The sequence below is a fragment of the Ascaphus truei genome, chromosome 3, assembly GCF_040206685.1.
Source record: "Ascaphus truei isolate aAscTru1 chromosome 3, aAscTru1.hap1, whole genome shotgun sequence".
NCBI lineage: Eukaryota > Metazoa > Chordata > Amphibia > Anura > Ascaphidae > Ascaphus > Ascaphus truei.
Genome location: NC_134485.1, coordinates 106,773,067 through 106,799,995, shown reverse-complemented (window position 1 = coordinate 106,799,995; position 26,929 = coordinate 106,773,067). Strand labels below are relative to the sequence as shown.

General features: G+C 45.8%; 1 protein-coding gene across 1 annotated transcript in view; it reads left to right on the top strand.

The window, feature by feature from the left end:
* The window catches only part of LOC142489083 (solute carrier family 13 member 2-like), a 97,297-nt gene that overhangs the window by 25,089 nt on the left and 45,279 nt on the right, over positions 1-26,929 (top strand). Inside the window, exons 2-4 of the mRNA XM_075589273.1 lie at positions 11,439-11,567; positions 12,652-12,788; positions 15,823-16,064. Coding sequence (XP_075445388.1) covers positions 11,439-11,567; positions 12,652-12,788; positions 15,823-16,064 — 508 coding nt within the window. The remainder of the gene's footprint in view (positions 1-11,438; positions 11,568-12,651; positions 12,789-15,822; positions 16,065-26,929) is intronic.

Sequence of the window (26,929 nt, the reverse complement as noted above, 5' to 3'; positions counted from 1 at the left end):
ATAAAGCACTGTGTATGGTATTATTGATTGTCCTGCGAGGAACCACTCCCCCTCTGGTGGGAGCCATCGCAGGTGGAGGCGCTGTACCGAGAAGATGTTGTAAGTGATCACCCCTAGTATAATTACCCCAGGTTCCCCGTGGCGGAAGCTCAGCCCTCCTGTGAGCCAACAGGTAATGCACCACACCTGAGTAACAATATATGTTTCCTGCACTCACACAGTAGAATCTGCGATTAGGTGGGGGAATACCCGTTACATTTGGAGGCGCTGCTGAGAGAATGACCTGGGGTGCCCGGTATATTTTTTTCTAAATTGTGCTATTTTTGTTCGCCATGAAGAAGTCACGTGCTGATTTCCCGCCCGCGCGGGAAAATGTTGCAAACTGGCCGGGTTTGGCGGGAAACCCTAAGCTCCGCCCCCGCAATGTGAGTGACTCAGTGATAGAGCGAGCCCCTCCTTCAGATTCCACCAGGGGGAGCAAGTACTGTAAGCCTTCACCCCTAACTGCTGTCTCCATCAAAGAAAGTACTGGGGGCAAAGAAAATTGCTCACCGTTATATGGACTCTGGCCGACTAAAGCCGGGTGCGTATCCTTTTTGGTGTGCCCGTGTATGACAGAAGCGTTGAGTCCGTTGGGTAGTATGAACTTTGATGTTTTGACGTGCCTGATAAAGGGGCGGTTGGACGACGCGAACGAGGATGGGTGCCTGGAATGTTTCTGTAACCAGGGTGACTGCCCATGTTGTAAATTGGCCTGGGGACGCTTATGTGTCTGCTGCAGGGCGCCGACCCTGCAACCCGTGCTGCTACAGTCCACCAGGGGGAGCAAGCCCAGTGAACAGCGATCAGCAACCGCTGTTCCCACTAAAGACAGTACAGATTGTAGAGAAACACACCCGCAGTTGTATGGGGCATGGCGGACAAAAGGAGGAAAAATACCCTTTCTTCTGTGCCCGTGCCTACAAAAGGATTTGAATCTATCTGGTGGTATGGACTTTAACCCTTTTAGGCTACCAATAGAATGGCGGGTGGCAGTGGTGGAGGATGACGGGTGCATAAGATGTGTTTGTGACCAGTGTGACTTCCCAGGTGGCAAACCGACCTGGGGTCCCAAGTGTGCTTGTTGCGGAGCACAGTTTCTAAAGCCTGTGCTGCTGCAGTCTACAGTCCCAGATCCCAAGCAGGAATCTCAGATGGCAGAACACAGAGATGAAGATGCTGTTACTTGCTCTACCTCAACCACGGAGGTGGAGGAGCTGACAGACAAGGCTGCCCTGGTTCCCTGTTGCAACCAAGCGGGAAGAACTGAGGCCCAGCCAGCTACGGAAAAGGACGAACCATCGGTGGCGATGCGCCTACCGGCGAACCACCCCAGCAGTGAGACAGAGGAATCACAGGGGGAGGTGTTCCCCCTAGAAGAAAGCTGTTCCGCCATGCGAGTGGACCAGTATCTACCACCTACCGTTCAGTTGAAGAGAACAGTCAGCTCTGTCGTGGTGTCAGGTGAAGCACCGCAGATACCTGACAGTGTTCCACAAGAAGAGAAAACCATTGCAAGCCAGCAGAGTGGTAAGGAACCCCCTTGCCCCCCACAGGCTCCGATGGAGGTGGCCGTGAAAAAGGTCAGAGTTACGGCTCCTGAACCGAGTGTGAGCCCGTGCGCTCCGACTCAAATGGTCCCAGGACCGGGATCCAACGCTCCCGAGTTTCAAGCCAGTAAGTGGACTGTCCCAGAAGTGCCGGGGACAGGTCCCGATACAGCCGAGGTGGGAACTGACAGCGTCCCCGAGGACCTGTTGGCTACCGTGAATCACCACAGTGGTAAGGTATCTACCCTTTACCCCCTGCCAGGTGAAACAGAGACTTTGAGGAAAGAGACATTGTCCATTGCTCGCTTCCCAGCGGAAGCCTCGCAAGTACGTAGGGACAAGGACTGTGTGGCGAGGGATTTAGTAAAAATTGCCTCCCTTAAGCCCAAAAGGGAGCGTGCCATTCGCCAAGTAGTGGACCGCGGAAAAGGTCCTGGCCGCCTGGTCTACCGCATCCATGCCGCGGGTGACCGGGTAAAGGTCTGCTTCAGAGACATGGTGCTACTCCTTCCACCAGGGGGAGGAAGTAGCGAGGAACCAGTGACTGTTGCCCTCCGGTGTGCTCTTCAAGAAATTTTTCTGGGGGAGGCTCACGGACGCAAAAGTGAGGTACCCCCACTTGATCAGTTAGGGGCACCCCACGAATGGTCTCAGCAAACAGCTGACGCTCAGCTGGCCTCGGGTATGGTATGTGAACTGTATTGTAACCTGATGTCTAAAGTCACCAGTGATAGGTTGTACATATGCCCTGCATTTTCATTGTATAACTGTGTACCAGGTTATGTCTGCCATCCAAGCGAGGTCGTTGGAGTTTCACCAGGGGGAGAGTGTAGCCTGGAGCTCCCGTGGCTCCTGGAGACCCCCCTCCCCTTGAGCAGCTCGGTCGCGGGTGCCGACAGACCCGACGGCTGCGTCCAAGGGTGGGGGATGGAGCAGGGAGCAGCGCGGCTTCTCCTGCCTGCGGCCGGTTGCCGGGGACGCGATCGGGCGGTTGCTAAGGCCGCGATCGCGTCTCTAAGGTCCCGGCGGCCGGCCAAGCAGGGCGCCGCCATTGAGGATACTGTTGCGCATGCGCAGGGATGCGTAGGCGCAGGGACAGCCCCCGAGACAGGGATAGCTCGCGCGAGAGCAGGGAGAGCTGAGGGAAGGTCGAGGCAGCCCGGGAAAGCTTGCGCAAGCGCAGTGAAGGTAGGGAAAAGCCCGCGAACCCCTAGCCTACCAGGGAAGGCTCTGAGCTGGGACTACATATCCCCAGAGCCTTTGCGAGCCCCATGTGACCCCAGGGAGCCAATAGGGCTCAGGAGACCCCTGAGAAAAGAGATACATTTGGCGGGCTTGCAGCACGTTAGATCAGTCAGAGACGGGAGCAGCCCAGGGAAGGAGGTAGGGTACAGGAGTCAGGGACTCCCTGTACTAGGCCAGCACCCCCAGGGCTCGAGATAGCTCAGCTCCCCAGTAAGGTGAGTGTTGCCAGGGGCAGCCCTCAGGTTAGGGACCCTGCCACTTACATTAGTGGGAGCTGGGAAAGGAAGGTTACGCAGAGTTGGAGTCAGGGAGCTGTAGGGAAGTAAGGTGCGGGGAGCGAGAGCAGCTCCTGCACCCCATAGGTACCCACACCCCAGGTAGGCCCCAACTCCCCACTAGGTTAGTGGGTAATTGCTGAGGGAGGCCCAAGATAGGGACGCTGCCCTTAGTGTAGTGCTGCATTGTCAGAGTCACGGCTGTCAGTGCTGTGAGGTCTGACAGGCAGGCACCTTGTTGCGCAGCACGTTGGCTGCAGTCAAAAGTGAGCTACAGCTTGCTGCGGTAGGCGCTGGGACTAGTCAGAGAGTAGTGGGTCTGGAGAAGGGCTATAGCTGTTCTAGTCACCTTGAGGTAGCGCTAGGGGTAGGATGCCTGAAGGGATAAACTGGTAACTGAGAGCAGGAATTCTGGAGAGGATCTGCACTAGGCTAGCCAACAGTAGGTAGACGCCCAAGTACTGCATGGAAGAGTACTCTAGTCCATTCCAGATCACTTACCGAAGGGACTTGGGTAGTTGGGGGAGTGGGACAGGTCATTACCCCTGCAGGCCCTAGGAGTTCCCCAAGCCACTACAGGTTGCTGTACTACAGGGACAGGCCCTAGGTTAGGGTTCCTGTCACGTTAGTACCATTTAGATTAGACAGGGACACAGCAGACGCTGCGGTTCCTGTGAAGCGGTCCGCACGTGCAAGGAGTTCGGTTGGATCGGACGGATTCATCACACGTCTGACCCTTTGAGAAGTTTGTTGCTGACCCGAGCACCGGAGTGCTCGGCAGGTATTATACCATCACATGTGCACCAACAGGCCTAGAGGTTCTTAGTGACTGCGCAGTCACCCATTGACTATCTCTGTAGGAGTACGGGACATTGGGTGGGGTTCTTGGGACACTGGGTGGGATCACCTAGTGTTTGGGAATCGTCCTGCGAGACGTCACTGTTAGTGTCTCACCGTGAGAGAGACACAGGTTATCATTATTAGTCGTTAGTAAAGTCCTTCGTTATATAAAGCACTGTGTATGGTATTATTGATTGTCCTGCGAGGAACCACTCCCCCTCTGGTGGGAGCCATCGCAGGTGGAGGCGCTGTACCGAGAAGATGTTGTAAGTGATCACCCCTAGTATAATTACCCCAGGTTCCCCGTGGCGGAAGCTCAGCCCTCCTGTGAGCCAACAGGTAATGCACCACACCTGAGTAACAATATATGTTTCCTGCACTCACACAGTAGAATCTGCGATTGGGTGGGGGAATACCCGTTACATAAATATTATAACCTGTGTGATATAGGAACAAAAACTGCAATAAAGTACGTAGGTGGTGCTGGCAGGGAAGAGGTTAATGTTGATCAAAAAGATAAAGAAAAGCTCCCTATACGCCGCACAAGAGATCACCTATACCTGTGTTAAAACTTACTATTTATTAATAAACAATTAAAATGTGTTTATTGCAGCAATAATGTGAACCAAAGTAATTAAAATTATTAAATAAAAACGGAGAGGTTAACTGTGTACCCAATAGAAACTGACAGTGTAGGTCAAAACCACTATTGTCAATTAGAGTGTCCCACAACTATATAATTATACTAGAGGTGGTAGTGATTTTGCTACAATTTAATGTCGTTTGAAAGCTACTCCTAGATGGTAGTGAAGGGTGTAACCTGAATTGATGTGTACGCTCGAATTGCCAAGTGGATACAGTAATAGATCAGGTATACATACACATTTGTGCCAGACCGTCAGGTTCAAAATTTAGTGCGCCTGTGGGTCTGTCATGGTGAGCAATAGCAGTTGTCGCAAGATCACAAAGTATGTGTCTTGTACTATGAACCATGAACCATGCAAAGATTGAGGAGTAGTCAGAGTGTTGTGCTTCCTAATGAAGTCTCCGAAACACTCTGAAAGGAATTAGGCAACAGACCTCTCCGATATAGCCAGCGTACTAGGTGGTAACGCTTAGCTTGCCCTACATATGTTTCACCTGTAGTGGCTTCATCGGGGGCCTCCAGGTGAAACATATGTAGGGCAAGCTCAGCGTTACCACCTAGTACGCTGGCTATATCGGAGAGGTCTGTTGCCTAATTCCTTTCAGAGTGTTTCGGAGACTTCATTAGGAAGCACAACACTCTGACTACTCCTCAATATTTGCATGGTTCATGGTTCATAGTACAAGACACATACTTTGTGATCTTGCGACAACTGCTATTGCTCACCATGACAGACCCACAGGCTCACTAAATTTTGAACCTGACGGTCTGGCACAAATGTGTATGTATACCTGATCTATTACTGTATCCACTTGGCAATTCGAGCGTACACATCAATTCAGCTTACACCCTTCACTACCATCTAGGAGTAGCTTTCAAACGACATTAAATTGTAGCAAAATCACTACCACCTCTAGTATAATTATATAGTTGTGGGACACTCTAATTGACAATAGTGGTTTTGACCTACACTGTCAGTTTCTATTGGGTACACAGTTAACCTCTCCGTTTTTATTTAATAATTTTAATTACTTTGGTTCACATTATTGCTGCAATAAACACATTTTAATTGTTTATTAATAAATAGTAAGTTTTAACACAGGTATAGGTGATCTCTTGTGCGGCGTATAGGGAGCTTTTCTTTACCTCAGTAAAAAGAGGTATCATAAAGCAAGCGGTGGGCCTCTTGTTCGTAATCCTTATGGTTCTGGAGGACAACACCACCCCCTTTATCGGCCTGACTAATAATAAGATTTTCATTGGGTTTCAAAAATTTGAGGGCTAGATTTTCTTTAATACTGATATTATGCCTAATATCTCCCGATTTGTGTGTTTTCACCAGTCTAGAGAAATCATTATAGACCATATTGAAAAATGTATCGATGTGATGCCCTTTCGAATGGGCAGGGTAAAACTTAGACCTCACCTTAAAAGGAGTATGTTTGCAAACCAAACTTTGAGTGGTTATGTCACCAATCTCTGCCTCACATTCCTTGTCATCTATCATTGGGAGAGCTTTGCCTTCGATTTTAACAAAATGTCTCTTTAGAGTCATATTTCTCACAAATTTGTGAAGGTCTGTGTTCAATTGGAAGCCATATGGGCCACTAGGCTAGAAAAGTAAGACCCTTATTCAATACTGTTTTTTGGTCTTCACTGAATCACTGTGGATAAGTTAAAGATTCCTTTATCTAAGGGGATCCTAGATCTACACTTGAGTCCCTTCTCTTTGACCCTGGATCCTCCTCTCGTTCCTCGTCTGGTAACATTCTTTTTGTTTTACCCACATGACTGTCCTTTATCTCTAGTCTCTTCTCTTTCTTCTTCTCTATTGTTGGAGAGAATCTGTTCCTTAGTAATTCTAAAAAACGAGAGCCAGACGGGGACTCACTAACTGGATTTTTATTTTGTAGTTCCTTTTGGCTTCTCTCTTCTCTTTTTGAGCCAGATTTATTAGTGGAGGGTTGGGACTTCTGATTTTGATCCCTATTTTTAGCAGGATAGTCATTTTTCTTATTATCGGAAAGATGATTACCGTATCTACTTTCACCTCTTTCATCTTTAGATCTATTCCGATGATTATCCTGTCGTCTATGGTTATACCATCCACGGTGTCTAGGGGGTCCTCTCTGACTGGATCCCTTGTTTCCGGACATATGAGGGCCCCTTCTGGCACCGTGGTGAGGAATATAAACCTTGTCTACCACTCTCCCCCTCTCCCCATTCTTGGCCCAATCTCTCTGTTTTCCATTAGCATAGTCTGCTTTATCTCTTAAAAATTTGCTATGCTTAATTTTAACAATTTCATCTCCAGTATTTTCCAATTTGGCCAGTAATTCACATTCAATCTTGGAGCAATCTTTATAAATAACAATAGGCTCCATGATTTTAATCTCTTTTTGTATTTCTTTTTCTATTAATAAAATGGACTTGTTGCGTTCAAAAATGATCAATCGCATCAAGTCCATAGAACACTTATCTAGTATTCGGTTCCATTCCTTGATGAAATGCTCATCATCTTTACCAAACGTTGGTGGCTTGAGAACACGTAACCCTCTAGGGATCCTCTTACAGTCAATATATCTCTGTAGAGTTGTTTTCTCAAGCCAAAATGTATTATCTTTCAGTAGAAGACCTTCAAGTATTTAAAAATGTTCTTCCACTGAGATATCAACATCTGATTCTTCTCTATATTCTCTAGGTTTCTCAGAGAACAAACGGTCAAATTGCTCTTGACGTTTTTCTCTGAGGTTGAGTAAACCCCACACCATTTTTAGAAATGGTAGCAGAACAAATTATACAATAAACCAATAAGTGTAGATAGCATAAACAGTTTTAAACCAGTAAAGTGCAGCACCTAGAGACTAACAGTGACACATACGAAAAAGGTGATTAGTGCGCAGCTAAAACATGGTCCCACATACAGTGCTAAATAATAAACAAAGTGAAAAGTGATATTAAAATAAAACAATAGTTGGACCTTGTGAGGGAAGTTACTATAGTTGCGTCTGCAGCCTTTCTTGAAGGGGTGGCTCGACACCCCTAATACTGGAGAAAAGACACAGAAACAAGGCGCACAACGCACATACTGAAATAAAGTAAAAAAAGATGAATTTACTAAAAAGTTAAAGGTTCTGCGTACATCAATAATGAATAAAACAGGCAATGGGTTAGTGGGGTTACCACACAGAGAGAAGGCTGGAGTCGCAGCTCTTCAACGGAGGCAGTTTGAATCACAGGATACCAGCAGTCATCAGCCAGGAAGGGAACCTCCGTGGAGCCTTGGATCACGTTTCCCTCATCCCAGGGTAACCGGATGGTAAGGACCGGTGAAATGTCCCATGAAATGTCGGGTAACAAGGCACAGATACCTCCGTTAGTCCCACAGATGCAGAACACCAGCAGCGCGCTGCTCAGTCCTGTGGTGCGCCTGCCGATGACGTCACAGGATTCCCCTCTATTCTTGAGAGTGGAGGAGCGTCCAAGGCGGCGTTAGAAACACAGGGCGGCAGGCAGTGATGCGGGGGACAGGGAGCCACAAACCAAGTGTATGCTTGGCTAAGGTTTGGGTCAGACAAAGGAGCAATGAGTTCTTCCAACGCGTTTCGTAACTGAAAGTTACTTTTTCAGGGAATGCAGACAGCTGCAGGAGTACACACATATATATACCCAGAAATCCCCCAAGCCACTGATACACTGTGTTGTTTCACATGCCATTTATAGAATAAATGACCAAATATGCACGTATATTCTATTTCTGGTTCCAACAAGTGTGCAGTGCGTCTGACTTCTAGTTGCTACAAGTGTGCTGTACGTTTGACTTCTCGTTGCTACAAGTGTGTGGTATGTCTGACTTCTAATTGTTACAAGTGTGCGGTACGTCTGACGTCTGCTTCCTACAAGTTTGTGGTACGTTTGACTTCTGGTTCCTATACGTGTGCAGTACATGACACGTTTCGTTGTATACACTATACACCTGTTCCTAGGGGAACGCGTTACAGACATCAGGCACCTTGATGAATCGGGAAGCAGTCAGAGCCAAAAGGAACTAAGCACATTTTCTAAACTACTAATAAACAGGATTGTTAAAAATACAATAAAAACCTATAAATATAATGGAATAGTTGCTATTTAACACTTAATTTTAGTACAGTTTTTTGTCTAAACAATCTAATCTGATGAAAGTCTAGGAAATAAATGGAGGGACAGAAATATGTGATATGGCAAACAACCAATACAGTTATATACTTTTGGATGCAATCAGTGGCGTAGCTAGCCATGAGCGGGCTGGGGGCAAAAATATTTCAGGGCCCCATTAATATTAATTCTCATTGCCATTTTTTTCTCTTTCCCCCCATCCTCTCCCTGATCCTCTCTCTCATCATCCCTTCCCCCTCGTCATTTCTCCCCCTCCTCTTAAAATATAAAAGAGACAATGTCTGTCTAAAAATACATAAGTTGCGTCGCGCTGCTGGTCCAGTTTACAAAAAACAGAATTCTACTCACAACAAGATAGGAGTTAAAAAGGCGCATCCAAACAGTGGCAGATGACTCCCAATGGCTCCTCCGCTGCAGCGGAACGTCTGTGTTGGCGATCCGATGCCGTCTGTGTGCTCCATGTACAGTGCTCAAGTGCAAGAGCAGACGTTGGGGGAGAATTTCACTGAGAGATGCTGGGCTGTTTTCACAGAACCCAAAAGGCTGGGCACGCTTCTCTCACCTCTGGCCCCTCTCTTCTTACACTGTTTATCTCATTCTCTCTGTTCCCTCTCTCTCCCCTCATGTATTTATCTTATTTCCCCCTCATGTCTTTTTTCCTCCTTCTTCTCTCACACATGCCATTCTCTTTATTTAATCCCCCATATATGTTCCCGTCATCCTCTCTCTAACAACCTGAGGTTTCTTTTCCTAGCATCTTTTTCTCTTTTCCTTCCCCTTTCCTCCTCAAGTCTCTCTCTTCTCCCTCACTTTGCCCCCCTCTCTCTCTCTTTGCCTATCTCTATACCTCTCTTTGCTTCTCTCTTCCCCTCCCTCTTTGCTCCTCTTCCTCTCTCTTTGCCTCTCCCTCTCCCTCTCTCTGCCTCTCTTGTCTTTCTTTTCCCTTATGTATTTCTTGTACGTCATTTTCTCTTTGTGTCTCTTCCTTCCTGTATCCTTTCCTTTTCATGTCTGTTTTTACCCCTGTGATTTAACCCTTCCCTCCCCTCTGACCTTTCCCAGCCTGTCTCTCAGGCTGCAGCTCCAGTCCCACGCTGCACTACTTGAGGCCACGCCCCCTGACCTAGGTTCCGCCCACCTATGGAGGAGGCTCTGCAGAGGAAGGAATTTCCCCTCTGTTCTTCCTGCTGTCTCAGGGCCCCGCCCCCTGACCCAGGACCCACCCACCTGCAGAGGAAGGGATTTCCAATCCTTCCTACTGCATCTCCCACAATTTGCCGCTGAAAGTGAGCAGGCTCCCCAAGAGAGCGGGCCCCCCAAGAGAGCGGGCCCCCTAAGAGAGCGGGCCCCCCAAGAGAGCGGGCCCCTGGCTGTAGCTATTCCCCTGGATGCAATAATTTGAATGGGAACCCTACCTTAAATCAATATAGTAGAGCACCATAGACTGATATCAATTCATATGCATGGGAGGTAATATATATATACATTTACATATATATGTAAAGTCATACAGATGTAGAATGACATATTTAATGGTTTGACCTACGCTGATAAAACATAAAGTATAATTGGAAGACACTAGAAATATATACAGTGCTAATATCAATAGGAATAAGGTGGTATATATACAAGAATTGAAATTAACTCAGATTTATAATGACTTTGAATAACTGATTAAACCTGTTCAAATAAAAATATAAGTTCCCGTATAAATTCATAGCACTGGACGTATGTACATTTATAATCTTAACAGTGACATTTTAAGCAATAGTGTCTGAAATATCCACATACGCGCAGTCCAATGCTAGGGACAAGAATAAAAGCCTGGAGTCAAAGTATATGTCACACCACAATGATCTTACAATATACATATCGAATAACCTGTCTATATAAATACAGTCGCGATTGATGATATTTCCTATTGATGAAAACGGGAGGAAATGGAGAGAAGAACCATATTCTAGTCCCACATTTACCAAGGGTTAAACTGCACCTTGGCCATAATGGGGAAACATCTTTAGAACTTCAAAACGTTTAACCTTTGTACTGCCAGAGGGGGAAGAGAAGGGTTAATAAATGAGCCATAGAAAAAAGATTTGTAAGAGCTTGCACTCCTAGTACTGGAACAGATAATGGGGTTGTATCATATGCTGTCAGGGGTCTAATCCTGCAGTAGATCCTATTTTGGAACAGATTTAATCACAGAAAGGCAGCGGGCACTCATAAATTGAAGAAAAAGGTGTCTTTATTGAGGTTACAAATTCCTCCTACGCGTTTCGATCTCTGCTGGTAGGAGCAATATGTAACCTCACTAATGGCACTTTTTGAAGTGAAACTTCTTTGCTGGCACCTACAGTGTTTTGATAGGAAAAATCCCTCGTGTTGTAACAAAATTCCATAATGGAAGTGACGTCACTGCTGGCAGAAGAGGCCATCAGTGACAAAACAGTGACAAAAGACAAAGAAGTTTCACTTAAAATGCGCTTGCTCGGCACACACACACTTTTTTCCCCTTCCATTTACTGTACGAGTGCCCAGTGCTTTTCCACTATTAATAAATTACAAAATAAATTACCAAATGTATTTTCCCTTTCAGTCTGAGTAACAGGACAAGGTTACTGTGTACAGTGTGTACTGCACCCTTCTACTAACCGTTTCCACTGTTTTTTTTCTCCATCACTACAGGAAGCGAGCTGCGCCTTTGTGATCATTATTATGGCATTTTTCTGGTGCACAGAAGCGCTGCCTCTGGCTGTCACTGCACTCTTCCCAGTCTTGCTCTTTCCCATGATGGGTATCATGGACTCAACAGCGGTAAGACCTCTCTTCCCAAGTCATTACCTTGCTTAGTAAATCTGGCTTGTTTGACATACACAAAAATGACCTCAGCATGCGCCCTATAATAAAGAGATTATACATAAAAAATGTAAAACATGCTATATTTAATTCAAGTAAGGCCATGTCCCCGGTGACGTTGACCGCACTTGGAGCTTGGTGCTTGGCATGGTTACCTGTGTGATTGATAATCATCCTGTCCACGCTCACGCTGTGCGCGCATGCTCATGTGTGGGCACGCACGCTCTCCCAAGCTTGGGGCTTGGCGAGACAAGAGTTTGACTTTGGAGTGGAGAGCAGGATCACATGACCCTGCTCTGACAAATGGGGAGAGAGAGGCAGAATAGGCTGAGTGGACAGAGGTGGAAGGGGGGAGGGGGGAAACGGAGAGAGGTGGAATGGTGGGGGGAGCGAAGAGAGGTTTTTTATTTTTCTTGCACAAATGTTTTTAATTGCCATTTTTGGAAGGGTGAAGGGAAAGAATGGAGACACATACACACATACACACATACACACATACACACATATACAGTACACATATACACAGACCCGATCCAGCCAATGACATGCCCTCCACTCTTCATAGCCATACACCCCCCCCCCCTCTCATGCTCTAAAATTTTTGCAGGACAGCAGAACGCTCATGCTTGAAGAGTTGGTGACGTCACCAGTCTCAAGCATGAGCGTGGTCAGTGCCAGTGGGGACTCAGCCTAATATTTATAGGCTTGATAAAGAAAAAGCTTCATACAACATGCAATTGATGTAAAAAAATCATCAGTCCTATAAACACCGTTCTCTTTACCGACATTCAATATACTACCAGGTCAGAAATCACTTCCAAACCTTCCTCTTTCCTCTCTTCTTAGACAGGGCTTCTTTTTAACACTTGTCAGGCTCTTCTACCCAAAAAAGAAATAATCCCCCTGTAGGAGGCCTTATGCATATGTTGCACCTAAGTATCACGATAAAAGGGAACTTAGAGATCGCTCTGAAAGGTTGGTGGTGAAGCACATATCTCTGTAGTGTATTACTGATACTCATCTACTTCTCTTTACATTTCAGGTGTGCAGCCAGTATTTGAAAGACACTAACATGCTGTTTATTGGGGGACTGCTGGTGGCTATCTCAATTGAGAAATGGAACTTGCACAAGCGCATAGCCCTCAGGGTGCTACTGATCGTTGGAGTCAAACCTGCTCTGTGAGTATGCCACAGTCAATAGGAAACTACTGTCCCTTGCTTGTTATTTAAGTAATAATCCCTGAAGAACAGGGCATTACTGGCCAATAATGCCCTGGCTGGAAGAGTTGAAGCCCCGAGGCGAAGACGATGGACTTTAACCCAGCCAGGGCATTATTGGCCAGTAATGCCCTGTTCTGAGGGGATTATTACTATTATAGGTTAAATGTAGTCTTTATGATAAATAATAGACACTTTTGTATAGTTAAATAGATTTTTTTAATTAAAATAAAATGGTAAATACATTAAAGCACCTCTATAAACCCTTGCACTGCAGCTATCTATATCCACACACTGACGCCCCCTCTGTGTACACACACACACACACACAGCAGCTCTATACACACACACACACACACACACACTACAGCTCTCCACACACACACACACACACACACACAAACTGCTGCTACACGCAAACTCTGCTGCTGCTACACCCATAAAACAACAGCACACACCACAGACACACACACACACACACACAGAAACGCTGCTACTGACACACTGACACACACACACGCATTGCAGCTCTACACACACACATCAGCTCCACACAATAACAGCAGCTTTACACACAACATAGCAGGTCTACACAAAACAAACTGCTGCTACATACAAACTCTGCTGCTACTCACACATACAACACAACAGCACACCACACACAAACGCTGCTGCTGCTGCTGCTGCTCCTGCTGCTGCTCCCCACACATTGACACAAACACACACAAACACTGCTGCTGCTACACTGACACAAACACTGCTGCTGCTACTGACACATACAAACACAGAAACACTGCTGCTGCCACACTGACACACAAACACTGTTACTGACACACTCACACACAAACACTGCTGCTGCTACTGACACTGCTGCTGACACACTAACTGATAAACACACACAGAAACTGTAGCCACAAAGAAACTGCAGAGAGCCACTCACTTGCTTTGCAGCTACAGTACACACTCTCTATCTCCCTCCTCACTGAATCTGTCTCTGTTTGGGAGGGACTGGGAGGAGTCACTGCCTGCTGCTTCCCAAGGACCAATCCCCTGCCCTGTCTCTGACAAAAAGCGGATTGGCTGGAAATAAACACATTTAAAGCTGCAAAATTCCGGGCATTACTGAATGAATAATGCCCGGAATTTTAACCAATCAGGGAGCAGGGATTTCAGTAATGCCCGGAATTTCACAGCTTTAGCCTATAATTGTATTTATACATTGCCTATTATTGTGCAATTCAAATCATTTTAAAGGTGCAATCCCACATAATTGGTAGTTGAATTTATTAGGGGCCTCTGAATGGGGAAGTGTTTGTCAATCAAGTGTTTTCTTGTATTCACACCCTCTCCTTATCAGAGAGTCAATAAAGTTATGGGGAGGTGGGGATGGGAGTCTCTGGCCGTACAAGCACTTGCTGAACACACAGTGACATCAGGCAAAAGGGAGCAGCCAGAGGAAATCAAACCTATCTCAAGTCTAACTTTAAAAAAATAATAACAAATATTTGTAGGTGTGAGATTGGTTACATTTTTTTTTTATTAATTACCAAGATGAAATCCCTTAAATGTCACTGGATTTAGTTTACTTTGGTTCTAGAATGGATTGCCCCTTTAATAGACGATCACACTATCACTGGTCGAAGTGTGATGGTACTAGAGTGTAAAGATATATTTTTATATCCACACAACACTGCTACTTTTTTATTAGCAAATCTACAAATTGCCCTTTCATTTGAAAGAAGAAGGGTTTTTTTTTATAGAAAGCCTCAACCATCATGATTCCTATTTCACCAACACAAATGTCGCTTTCAAATACACAGGCAAAGGGCTTTGTCCCAATGTTTGATTAAATGTAGATTTTTTTTAAATCAGGCATTGTGCAGCTACATTTTGAAGCCAATCCATGCACCGGCCACTTCTAGAAACCGTCCCCACTGCATTCACAAAATGGTTGACTGTTTCTTTTTACATGTTGTCAACTGAAATAGGGCTAAAAACAAGTGAGAATGTTGTTCAAGATCAAGGGTTCATTTTGCATGGTTTGTAAAGTGCTTCAAAAGTTTAATTCATCTTTACATACTTCCTCTCTCAAAGCTGCAGACCAAGCAATATCCTACGTGTTTAAAAAAAAAAAAAAATTCAGTTCTGTACTATGAGAAAATACTAGTAGCATTTAAAAAAAAAAACAACTCTGAATGACATTTTTAATGTATTATAATGTAAAAAGATTTTTTTTGTTTCTTTAGCAACCGTTTACAAAGTCACATCCCCTTCCTCTTCTGAAACAGGCTGTGGCACCCCCCTTTTGAGCCCTGCCCTCTTCCTAGCAGTGTACCACTTGTATCTAGTGACTGCATGGTCACATGATCTTCCCCAGAGAACTTTGCATCTTTGGTCCTCTTCTGCTGCACTGATCCCATAGGCGAATCTTCACCGATCGATCACAGGAGAACGGATCGAATGGCAACTTAGCTAATTACTTATCTTTTTGTGGATTGTATTGACGCACATATTAAAGGGAAAAAATAATAATAAAAATAAAAACCGCAGCTCGGACTGCTGCTTTCATAAACAGTGTGTACAGTCTGCTTACCTGAATATAGAATATGTAACCATAAAATGGAAGGTCTGTGTAACTTTGGTCTCCATTGTATTTTTAACATGCAATCCCCGTGTTTTGCCAAAAACAAGAACTTTTCTCAACTCTTTAGACAAAAAAATCAGTGTACTGTACTGTACCGCTAAAATTATTTCCATAGATCTGTGAGTCCTGTCATTGATAACAAAATCAGAATATTATGGTTACCATTAGTACTAATACATTGTTGTAGACGAGACAGACTCCATCCACATGCCTGTTAATGATCCTTCTTATCAGAAGAAGAAAAACAAGTATCAGGAAGCCAGGTGATAATGACCTTTAAATGGCACTGTTGCATAAAGACCAAGATACACAGCTGGTAAGCTGTTCATTATCTCCCTTTCTTCTTCACAGCCTCCTCCTGGGATTTATGGCTGTTACAGCCTTCCTGTCCATGTGGATCAGCAACACTGCCACCACAGCCATGATGATACCTATAGCACAAGCTGTGCTGGAGCAACTTCACACCTCAGAGGAGAGACTGGAAGACAACACAGACAAGAGTGGGAATCAGCCAAATGGGAAACTGAACCAGGCCTTCGAGCTGCAGGAGAAAAAAACAACAAATCCTGACCCCACCAAACAAGAGAATGAAAGTGAGTTTTGAAAATCTACTATATATTTTGGAAAGGTGTTTGTCTGTTCGCTAATGAATTTGGAGACCTCTTAAAATATCATAACTACATTTTGCATGATGGTTCCTGAGATCAAGGAGAAGGATGTTGTCTACAATTGGACACTATTTTGAGCCAAGATGGCAGACTGAACCTTTCAAAACTGCACTTATTTGAACCAAATTCGACAGGATTGTAAGTAGCTGGGCTGAATTTACAAAATGCATGTTTTGTACACAGTAAACTTTATGTTGGATGCTCCAGAGTGGGAACTGGAAAAAAAATAGTATTTTTTTCCGCCTAATGGAAAAAACAAAAATATAGGTTATCCAACAGCACTAGAATAAAAATACATACTTTTTTTTCATTAAGAAACTAAAACATGTAATTATCCTTTTATAACTCTCAGTATTTCTTGGTTTCTTAGAATTCCCAAGCAACGCCAGGTACTTTCAGCTAGTATATTATATATGTATGATTCCTCTTTATTAAGGATGTCTTTTCATAATAGATTTTACAATTTGTCGGAGGACTATTCCTGTTTGAGTTTTGACAGCTCTGGTTAATATTACTAGCTACGCAACAGTTTTATCTACAGACTGAAAAGGTGGAGGCTCAGAGATTTCTATGTGTTAATCTTTGACTCTTAGGGGCCTCTTCTAGTAGCTTCGATAACTTTGCACCATCTCGAACAGTTTGGCATGTTCCCACCGAACAGTTTTTTAATTTGTGGTATCACGGTATTCAGAAAGAATCTGAAAGCATTACCACAAGTCACAAACCGTAAGGTAGGAAAATGTCAATACCGCTCGGGACGGCAGCGATGGTATCTCAACCTCTATCTCAGTTCTCCCCTGTGCGATCTGGCTGCAATCTGTAAGAGCTGCACAGAGAGAGCTGCATCTCCCTGCAACGCTCTCACAGGCGATCGCACAGTTTTCATTTCAATTTGTACAGTAGCAGGGGGTCTCCGGAACTGAACCGCCATAATTTCAGGTCCAGGGACCCCTTGCTTCCCGAGTTACAGGCCCTGGTATGGGGTGCCGGTATGCCCTGTGCATTTAAATGAGCTGGTCACGTGACGCGGGAGATTGAAACAAGGCCAGGGGATACCTGAAATAAATGCGTTTCTGCTCCGGAGAACCCGTTACAATACTCTGTTATTAAAATTGAAATAAGAACAGCTTCATTACCTAGCCGCTAAGGCAATGAAGGGGTTAAACCCGAGTGTGTGGTTTCTTGAAGGTACAGGGGATGGGTGAAAGGGGTAGTTGCCTCAGGGTGGGTGGTTAGGGCTGCTGGGAACGTTGCTGGAGGAGTTAACCCCATCACTATCATAGCAGTGATAACCGCTAAGGTAAGGAAGGGGCTAACCACTCCCTTTACCCTCCCGATAGGCCTAACCACCAACCCATGGGCAACTACCCCTTCACCCAATCCCTCTAGCCCCAAGACACATTAAAATACAACAACCCTACTACCCACATCCTCTACCCCCAAAAATCCCTCCCCCAACACATACAGTACAATAATGGGCAAATTACTATGATCCAGATCTGGGTAATAGCGCATTTGCCCATTAAAAATAAAACATTATCCAGCCAGCAAAAAAGTAAATTAAAGATTTACTTACCCCTGTCAGGATGAAGGCCATCCTTGTCTTCCTCCCCGTCTTCTCTGTCCTCCGTGGGCAGCAACATAACAATAAAAGACAAACTGATAGCCACTAACCCCTTAATCACCTTAGCGGTTAGTAAACGCTATAGTAATTAAGGGGTTAACCTCCCTCCCCTGCTACCCACACAGGATGCCTAACAACCCTCTACCCATTGATTGGCACAGTGGTATGCCATGCCCATAATATGAGCATGTTTTGCCACTATGGCAATGAATTGGCAATCTACCAATAAAAAAACATGCACTGAATAAAATACATTAAATGCTATTAAAAAAATGCCAATTAACCAAATGATTGGCACAGTGGTACACCATGCCCATATATTATGGGCATGGTTTGACACTATGGCAGTCAATGGGCAACATAAAAAAAACAAGCAGCAAAAATACATAGCGATTAAATAAAAACAAACACCAAAAATACATAGCAAGTCACGAGATTAAATTGGCGAGTAGCTCGCTAGCTCAGAGCTCCGATGATCTCATTGGAGCTACTAGAAGGGAGTGATTTTCTCAAAAATGTGAGCTGTGAATCAGCCGATGAGGGCGAACCGCTCATGTGATGTCACGGTATGCCCCTTGCGCGCAACTAGCTGGCTAGGAATCATCCGGGCAACATGAGCGCCTGATGTCACGACACTTGAGCGCCAGCAAATGCGCTCTCACCCTGGACGAGACCTTAGGCCACAGCCAGACTGGGAGCGAGCGCGCTCTCTCTCGAGTGCCCTGCCGTGAGAGCAGGGGTGATTTGTGTCCTGCGTAGTTGCGTGCACGGGAGGGGGGGGGGGCACGTGCCTGTGACGTCACGTGAGAGGTTCGCCCTCATTGGCTGAACCATGCACGTGACCAGGGCAAGAGTGACAAATTCAAAAGAATTTGTCTCGCCAAGCAACTGAGCGCAGAGCGCTCACGGGCATGCGCACACTGGTTGTATTTGATCGCATATGCGTGCTCGCTCTCAACGTGGACGAGCCCTTAGTTGTTGAAGCTACTAGAATAGGCCATATTAGTATCTATTGGATGCAACATATATTTTCTATCTTGGTGTAATTTAGACCTAATGCATTACTTATCTCATATACTTGTAGCAAATGTGCACTATATAAATGTTACCTGTAGATAAGATTAAAGAAAACACGTCCATATAGATCAACCTATGTTAATTTAGTCAACTGAGAACTCATTCTAGATTTGTATTTATATTGATCCAGAGGAAGGCAAATAAAAAAATCCAGTGAAGCATTAGCCAATTATGAGGGATTCAATATACACTGAAAGGGCCATTCAGGTAATTTTCATCCGAAACTTCCCATTGAAATACTGTATATGCAATTTTTGTCTGAAAACAGCTTGAACAACCCCTTTGGTGTTTATAGAATGTACCCCTATATCTCATAAGGGGAAAAAGTAAATACCTTCTAGACTCAAATAATGGCAATCAGATTTCTCCCTGAATCAACATGTTTCCCATACTTACTTATTTAGTATATCTAGAGATGGGCGAGTTTGGATCCGCAGCGGATTGGCCGCTTCCTTTTTGGCCTCTTCCTTTTTCCGCGGGTTTCTGCAGATCCATCTCAAAAAAAGGCGATTTGCGGATTTTTAAATTATTATTGCCAATACAATGAGTGGATTCCGCAATCCGTTGATGGATTTGTAAAATCCAATCTGCGGATTCAGAAATCCATTGTCAGATTTTTAAGAATCCCCTAAAGAGATGCTGAATCCGCGGATTAGATTCTACAAACCCATTCACAGGTTGTGTACAATCGTATTTTTTGATGGATCCACGTGGATTAAAACTGACCAAATCCCTTTGCGGATTTTATACCGCAAAATGGATTTTGGGGGGAAAATGCAAGAAAATCCGGGAAACGTATTTGAGCTGATTCGCCCAGCTCCAGGTATATCTTTGTGGGATCGGCCTTACCTTAGGCGGGGCCCAAGGCGGCATGCCAGCAGCGGGGCCTTCCTCCTACAGCATTATGACAAGGAGTAATTACGTTGCCTATTCATGGCAATGCGGCGCTCTGATGTCATGATGGAACAATATCACGTTGTCGTGGCAACATGACACGGCGCCATGACAATGTGACGCTGCAGAAGGAAGACCACTCCGCATAATGTAAAACCTCTCCCAGCTATATATACATGCACAGACACACACATGTCCTCCCTCTCCCAGCTACAGACACCTCCCTATCCCTACCTTGGGGTGAGAAGCGGTGCGGTCCTGCGCAGGTTCGGGGACTCCCCAGCTCTTCCCTCTCTGGTCGGATGGAATTTGGATCCCGGTGCTGACAGGAGGAGGGAGCTCAGGGCCACTGAAAAGTTTGGTGGCCCTGGAAGGCCGAACTATGGCCAGCCTTGTATACCTTTCCTTTAGAAAAAATGTCCAACCTTTTCTTAAAGGTATCTGCCATCACAGTCTTGTTTTTTTTAATCTGCGTCGTATGAAGGCACTTGAAGAACTTGTTAGGGTTGACTTTGCTTTCCATTGCAAACCTTTTTTTTTATTTTCAATTTTTGCTAATCTATTTTTTCTCTTTTGAAACTATTGTTACATTCATAAGGCCGCGCTTGTAGTGCGCGACGGCGACGGAAGACATCACCCGTCGCCGCTAGCGAAAGTTGTAATTTGCTTTCCAGTGACGTCGTGGGCGACCAGGTCTTTGATTGAAAATCTAATTTGACCGGCTTCAAAAATTTGCGCCGCCAGCATCGCGTCGCGCTTACTATAGGCGCATGCGACGGCGGCAATACATTTGTTTTGCCGCGACGTCACGTCGCCGTCACTATAATCGCAGCCTTAAACTTCTGATTTGATGCCTCTGCCCTTTCTGACTTTAACAATCAAAATACCTGGAAACTGACTTTTAGTCGCGTTTGTTCAGCTGCCAGGGACAGTGGCCATTTATATCAGCCCTGAGGGTGGTGATTACAATAGAGTTAGTGGTTAAGGTTTTTAAGGTAAGGGGTTGAGGTTAAAGTTTTTAGACTAAGGGGTTAAGGTTTTTGTTTTTAGGGTAAGGGGTTAATGCTATTAGGGTAAGCGGTTAGTTTTTTTTAGGGTAAGGGGTTAATGTTTGTAGGGTAAGGGGTTAATGTTTTTAGGGTAAGGGGTTAAGGTTTGGGTTTTTAGGGTAAGGGGTTAAGGTTTGGGTTTTTAGGGTAAGGGGTTAAAGGGGCTAAGCTTAGGGGTTTTAAGGTAATGGGTTAGGGGTTTTTAGGGTAACGGGTTAAGGTTTTGGTTTGTAGGGTAAGGGGTTAAGATTTTTAGGGCAAGGGGTTAAGGTTTGAGTTTTTAGGGTAAGGGGTAAAGCTTAGGGTTTTTAAGGTAACGTTTTTTTTTTAGGGTTAGTGGTTAAGGTTTGGGTTTTTAGGGTTAGGGGTTAAGGTTTTTAGGGTAAGGAGTTAAGGTTTTTACGGTAAGGGGTTAAGGTTAGGGTTTTTAAGGTAAGGGTTTAGGAGATACAGTACATTACCTGTGGCGGCGAAAACTGTGCCGTTGGACTGTGCCGTGGTGAAATGGCCGCGGCTAAATGGTTGCAGCTAAACAGCAGTGGCTAATTGTCCTAGACCACTTAATACCTTACTCTTGCTTTATATTTCTTCCCGTACCTGTTTATTTAGCCGCAATGGTTTTGATTGATTTCTTTTATACAGTACAGCTAAACCCCGTTATAACGCGCCTCGCTATACCGCGATTCGGTTATAACGCGTTTTTTTTTTTTGCACACTGCACACACTGCACACACTCACTGCACACACACTGCTCATTGCTCACACTGCACACTGCACACACACTGCTCATTGCTCACACTGCACACACTGACACATTGCTCATTGCTCACACTGCACACACACTGCTCACACTGACACACACTGCACACTGCACACACACTGCTCATTGCTCACACTGCACACACTGACACACTGCTCATTGCTCACACTGCACACACACTGCTCACACTGACACACACTGCACACTGCACACACACTGCTCATTGCTCACACTGCACACACTGACACACTGCTCATTTTTTTTGCACACTGCACACACTCACTGCACACACACTGCTCATTGCTCACACTGCACACACACTGCACACTGTTCATTGCTCACACTGCACACACACTGCTCACACTGACACACACTGCTCATTGCTCACACTGCACACACTGCCACACTGCTCATTGCTCACACTGCACACACTGACACACTGCTCATTGCTCACACTGCACACACACTGCTCACACTGACACACACTGCACACAAACTGCTCATTGCTCACACTGCACACACACTGCTCACACTGACACACACTGCACACTGCACACACACTGCTCATTGCTCACACTGCACACACTGACACACTGCTCATTGCTCACACTGCACACACACTGCTCATACTGACACACACTGCACACTGCACTGCTCATTGCTCACACTGCACACACTGACACACTGCTCATTGCTCACACTGCACACACTGACACACACTGCACACTGCACATTGCTCACACTGCACACACTGACACACTGCTCATTGCTCACACTGCACACACGGACACACTGCTCATTGCTCACACTGCACACACACTGCACACTGCACACACACTGCTCATTGCTCACACTGCTCATTGCTCACACTGCACACACTGACACACTGCTCATTGCTCACACTGCACACACTGACACACTGCTCATTGCTCACACTGCACACACACTGCTCACACTGACACACACTGCACACACACTGCTCATTGTTCACACTGCACACACTGCTCATTGCTCACACTGCACACACACTGCTCACACTGCCACACACTGCTCATTGCTCACACTGCACACTGCACACACACTGCTCACACTGACACACACTACACACACACACACACACACACACTACACATATACATAAATCAGCCTTACCTTGGGGATGATTGGTGAGGCATGTGGCTGCAGGGGGGGGGGGCGTGCCGGGGGGGGCAGCTTGAACAACCCCTTTGGTGTTTATAGAATGTACCCCTATATCTCATAAGGGGAAAAAGTAAATACCTTCTAGACTCAAATAATGGCAATCAGATTTCTCCCTGAATCAACATGTTTCCCATACTTACTTATTTAGTATATCTAGAGATGGGCGAGTTTGGATCCGCAGCGGATTGGCCGCTTCCTTTTTGGCCTCTTCCTTTTTCCGCGGGTTTCTGCAGATCCATCTCAAAAAAAGGCGATTTGCGGATTTTTAAATTATTATTGCCAATACAATGAGTGGATTCCGCAATCCGTTGATGGATTTGTAAAATCCAATCTGCGGATTCAGAAATCCATTGTCAGATTTTTAAGAATCCCCTAAAGAGATGCTGAATCCGCGGATTAGATTCTACAAACCCATTCACAGGTTGTGTACAATCGTATTTTTTGATGGATCCACGTGGATTAAAACTGACCAAATCCCTTTGCGGATTTTATACCGCAAAATGGATTTTGGGGGGAAAATGCAAGAAAATCCGGGAAACGTATTTGAGCTGATTCGCCCAGCTCCAGGTATATCTTTGTGGGATCGGCCTTACCTTAGGCGGGGCCCAAGGCGGCATGCCAGCAGCGGGGCCTTCCTCCTACAGCATTATGACAAGGAGTAATTACGTTGCCTATTCATGGCAATGCGGCGCTCTGATGTCATGATGGAACAATATCACGTTGTCGTGGCAACATGACACGGCGCCATGACAATGTGACGCTGCAGAAGGAAGACCACTCCGCATAATGTAAAACCTCTCCCAGCTATATATACATGCACAGACACACACATGTCCTCCCTCTCCCAGCTACAGACACCTCCCTATCCCTACCTTGGGGTGAGAAGCGGTGCGGTCCTGCGCAGGTTCGGGGACTCCCCAGCTCTTCCCTCTCTGGTCGGATGGAATTTGGATCCCGGTGCTGACAGGAGGAGGGAGCTCAGGGCCACTGAAAAGTTTGGTGGCCCTGGAAGGCCGAACTATGGCCAGCCTTGTATACCTTTCCTTTAGAAAAAATGTCCAACCTTTTCTTAAAGGTATCTGCCATCACAGTCTTGTTTTTTTTAATCTGCGTCGTATGAAGGCACTTGAAGAACTTGTTAGGGTTGACTTTGCTTTCCATTGCAAACCTTTTTTTTTATTTTCAATTTTTGCTAATCTATTTTTTCTCTTTTGAAACTATTGTTACATTCATAAGGCCGCGCTTGTAGTGCGCGACGGCGACGGAAGACATCACCCGTCGCCGCTAGCGAAAGTTGTAATTTGCTTTCCAGTGACGTCGTGGGCGACCAGGTCTTTGATTGAAAATCTAATTTGACCGGCTTCAAAAATTTGCGCCGCCAGCATCGCGTCGCGCTTACTATAGGCGCATGCGACGGCGGCAATACATTTGTTTTGCCGCGACGTCACGTCGCCGTCACTATAATCGCAGCCTTAAACTTCTGATTTGATGCCTCTGCCCTTTCTGACTTTAACAATCAAAATACCTGGAAACTGACTTTTAGTCGCGTTTGTTCAGCTGCCAGGGACAGTGGCCATTTATATCAGCCCTGAGGGTGGTGATTACAATAGAGTTAGTGGTTAAGGTTTTTAAGGTAAGGGGTTGAGGTTAAAGTTTTTAGACTAAGGGGTTAAGGTTTTTGTTTTTAGGGTAAGGGGTTAATGCTATTAGGGTAAGCGGTTAGTTTTTTTTAGGGTAAGGGGTTAATGTTTGTAGGGTAAGGGGTTAATGTTTTTAGGGTAAGGGGTTAAGGTTTGGGTTTTTAGGGTAAGGGGTTAAGGTTTGGGTTTTTAGGGTAAGGGGTTAAAGGGGCTAAGCTTAGGGGTTTTAAGGTAATGGGTTAGGGGTTTTTAGGGTAACGGGTTAAGGTTTTGGTTTGTAGGGTAAGGGGTTAAGATTTTTAGGGCAAGGGGTTAAGGTTTGAGTTTTTAGGGTAAGGGGTAAAGCTTAGGGTTTTTAAGGTAACGTTTTTTTTTTAGGGTTAGTGGTTAAGGTTTGGGTTTTTAGGGTTAGGGGTTAAGGTTTTTAGGGTAAGGAGTTAAGGTTTTTACGGTAAGGGGTTAAGGTTAGGGTTTTTAAGGTAAGGGTTTAGGAGATACAGTACATTACCTGTGGCGGCGAAAACTGTGCCGTTGGACTGTGCCGTGGTGAAATGGCCGCGGCTAAATGGTTGCAGCTAAACAGCAGTGGCTAATTGTCCTAGACCACTTAATACCTTACTCTTGCTTTATATTTCTTCCCGTACCTGTTTATTTAGCCGCAATGGTTTTGATTGATTTCTTTTATACAGTACAGCTAAACCCCGTTATAACGCGCCTCGCTATACCGCGATTCGGTTATAACGCGTTTTTTTTTTTTTGCACACTGCACACACTGCACACACTCACTGCACACACACTGCTCATTGCTCACACTGCACACTGCACACACACTGCTCATTGCTCACACTGCACACACTGACACATTGCTCATTGCTCACACTGCACACACACTGCTCACACTGACACACACTGCACACTGCACACACACTGCTCATTGCTCACACTGCACACACTGACACACTGCTCATTGCTCACACTGCACACACACTGCTCACACTGACACACACTGCACACTGCACACACACTGCTCATTGCTCACACTGCACACACTGACACACTGCTCATTTTTTTTGCACACTGCACACACTCACTGCACACACACTGCTCATTGCTCACACTGCACACACACTGCACACTGTTCATTGCTCACACTGCACACACACTGCTCACACTGACACACACTGCTCATTGCTCACACTGCACACACTGCCACACTGCTCATTGCTCACACTGCACACACTGACACACTGCTCATTGCTCACACTGCACACACACTGCTCACACTGACACACACTGCACACAAACTGCTCATTGCTCACACTGCACACACACTGCTCACACTGACACACACTGCACACTGCACACACACTGCTCATTGCTCACACTGCACACACTGACACACTGCTCATTGCTCACACTGCACACACACTGCTCATACTGACACACACTGCACACTGCACTGCTCATTGCTCACACTACACACTGACACACTGCTCATTGCTCACACTGCACACACTGCTCATTGCTCACACTGCACACACACTGCTCACACTGACACACACTGCACACTGCACTGCTCATTGCTCACACTGCACACACTGACACACTGCTCATTGCTCACACTGCACACACACTGCTCACACTGACACACACTGCACACTGCACACACACTGCTCATTGCTCACTGCACACACTGCTCATTGCTCACACTGACACACACTGCACACTGCACAAACACTGCTCATTGCTCACACTGCACACACTGACACACTGCTCATTGCTCACACTGCACACACTGACACACTGCTCATTGCTCACACTGCACACACACTGCTCACACTGACACACACTGCACACTGCACACACACTGCTCATTGCTCACACTGCACACACTGACACACTGCTCATTGCTCACACTGCACACACACTGCTCACACTGACACACACTGCACTGCTCATTGCTCACACTGCACACACTGCACACACTGCTCATTGCTCACACTGACACACACTGCACGCTGCACACACACTGCTCATTGCTCACACTGCACACACTGACACACTGCTCATTGCTCACACTGCACACACTGACACACTGCTCATTGCTCACACTGCACACACACTGCTCACACTGACACACACTGCACACACACTGCTCATTGCTCACACTGCACACACTGACACACTGCTCACACTGACACACTGCTCATTGCTCACACTGCACACACTGACACACTGCTCATTGCTCACACTGCACACACACTGCTCACACTGACACACACTGCACACACACTGCTCATTGCTCACACTGCACACACTGCTCATTGCTCACACTGCACACACACTGCTCACACTGACACACACTGCACACACACTGCTCATTGCTCACACTGCACACACTGCTCATTGCTCACACTGCACACACTGCACACACACTGCTCACACTGACACACACTACACACACACACACACACACACTACACATATACATAAATCAGCCTTACCTTGGGGATGATTGGTGAGGCATGTGGCTGCAGGGGGGGGGG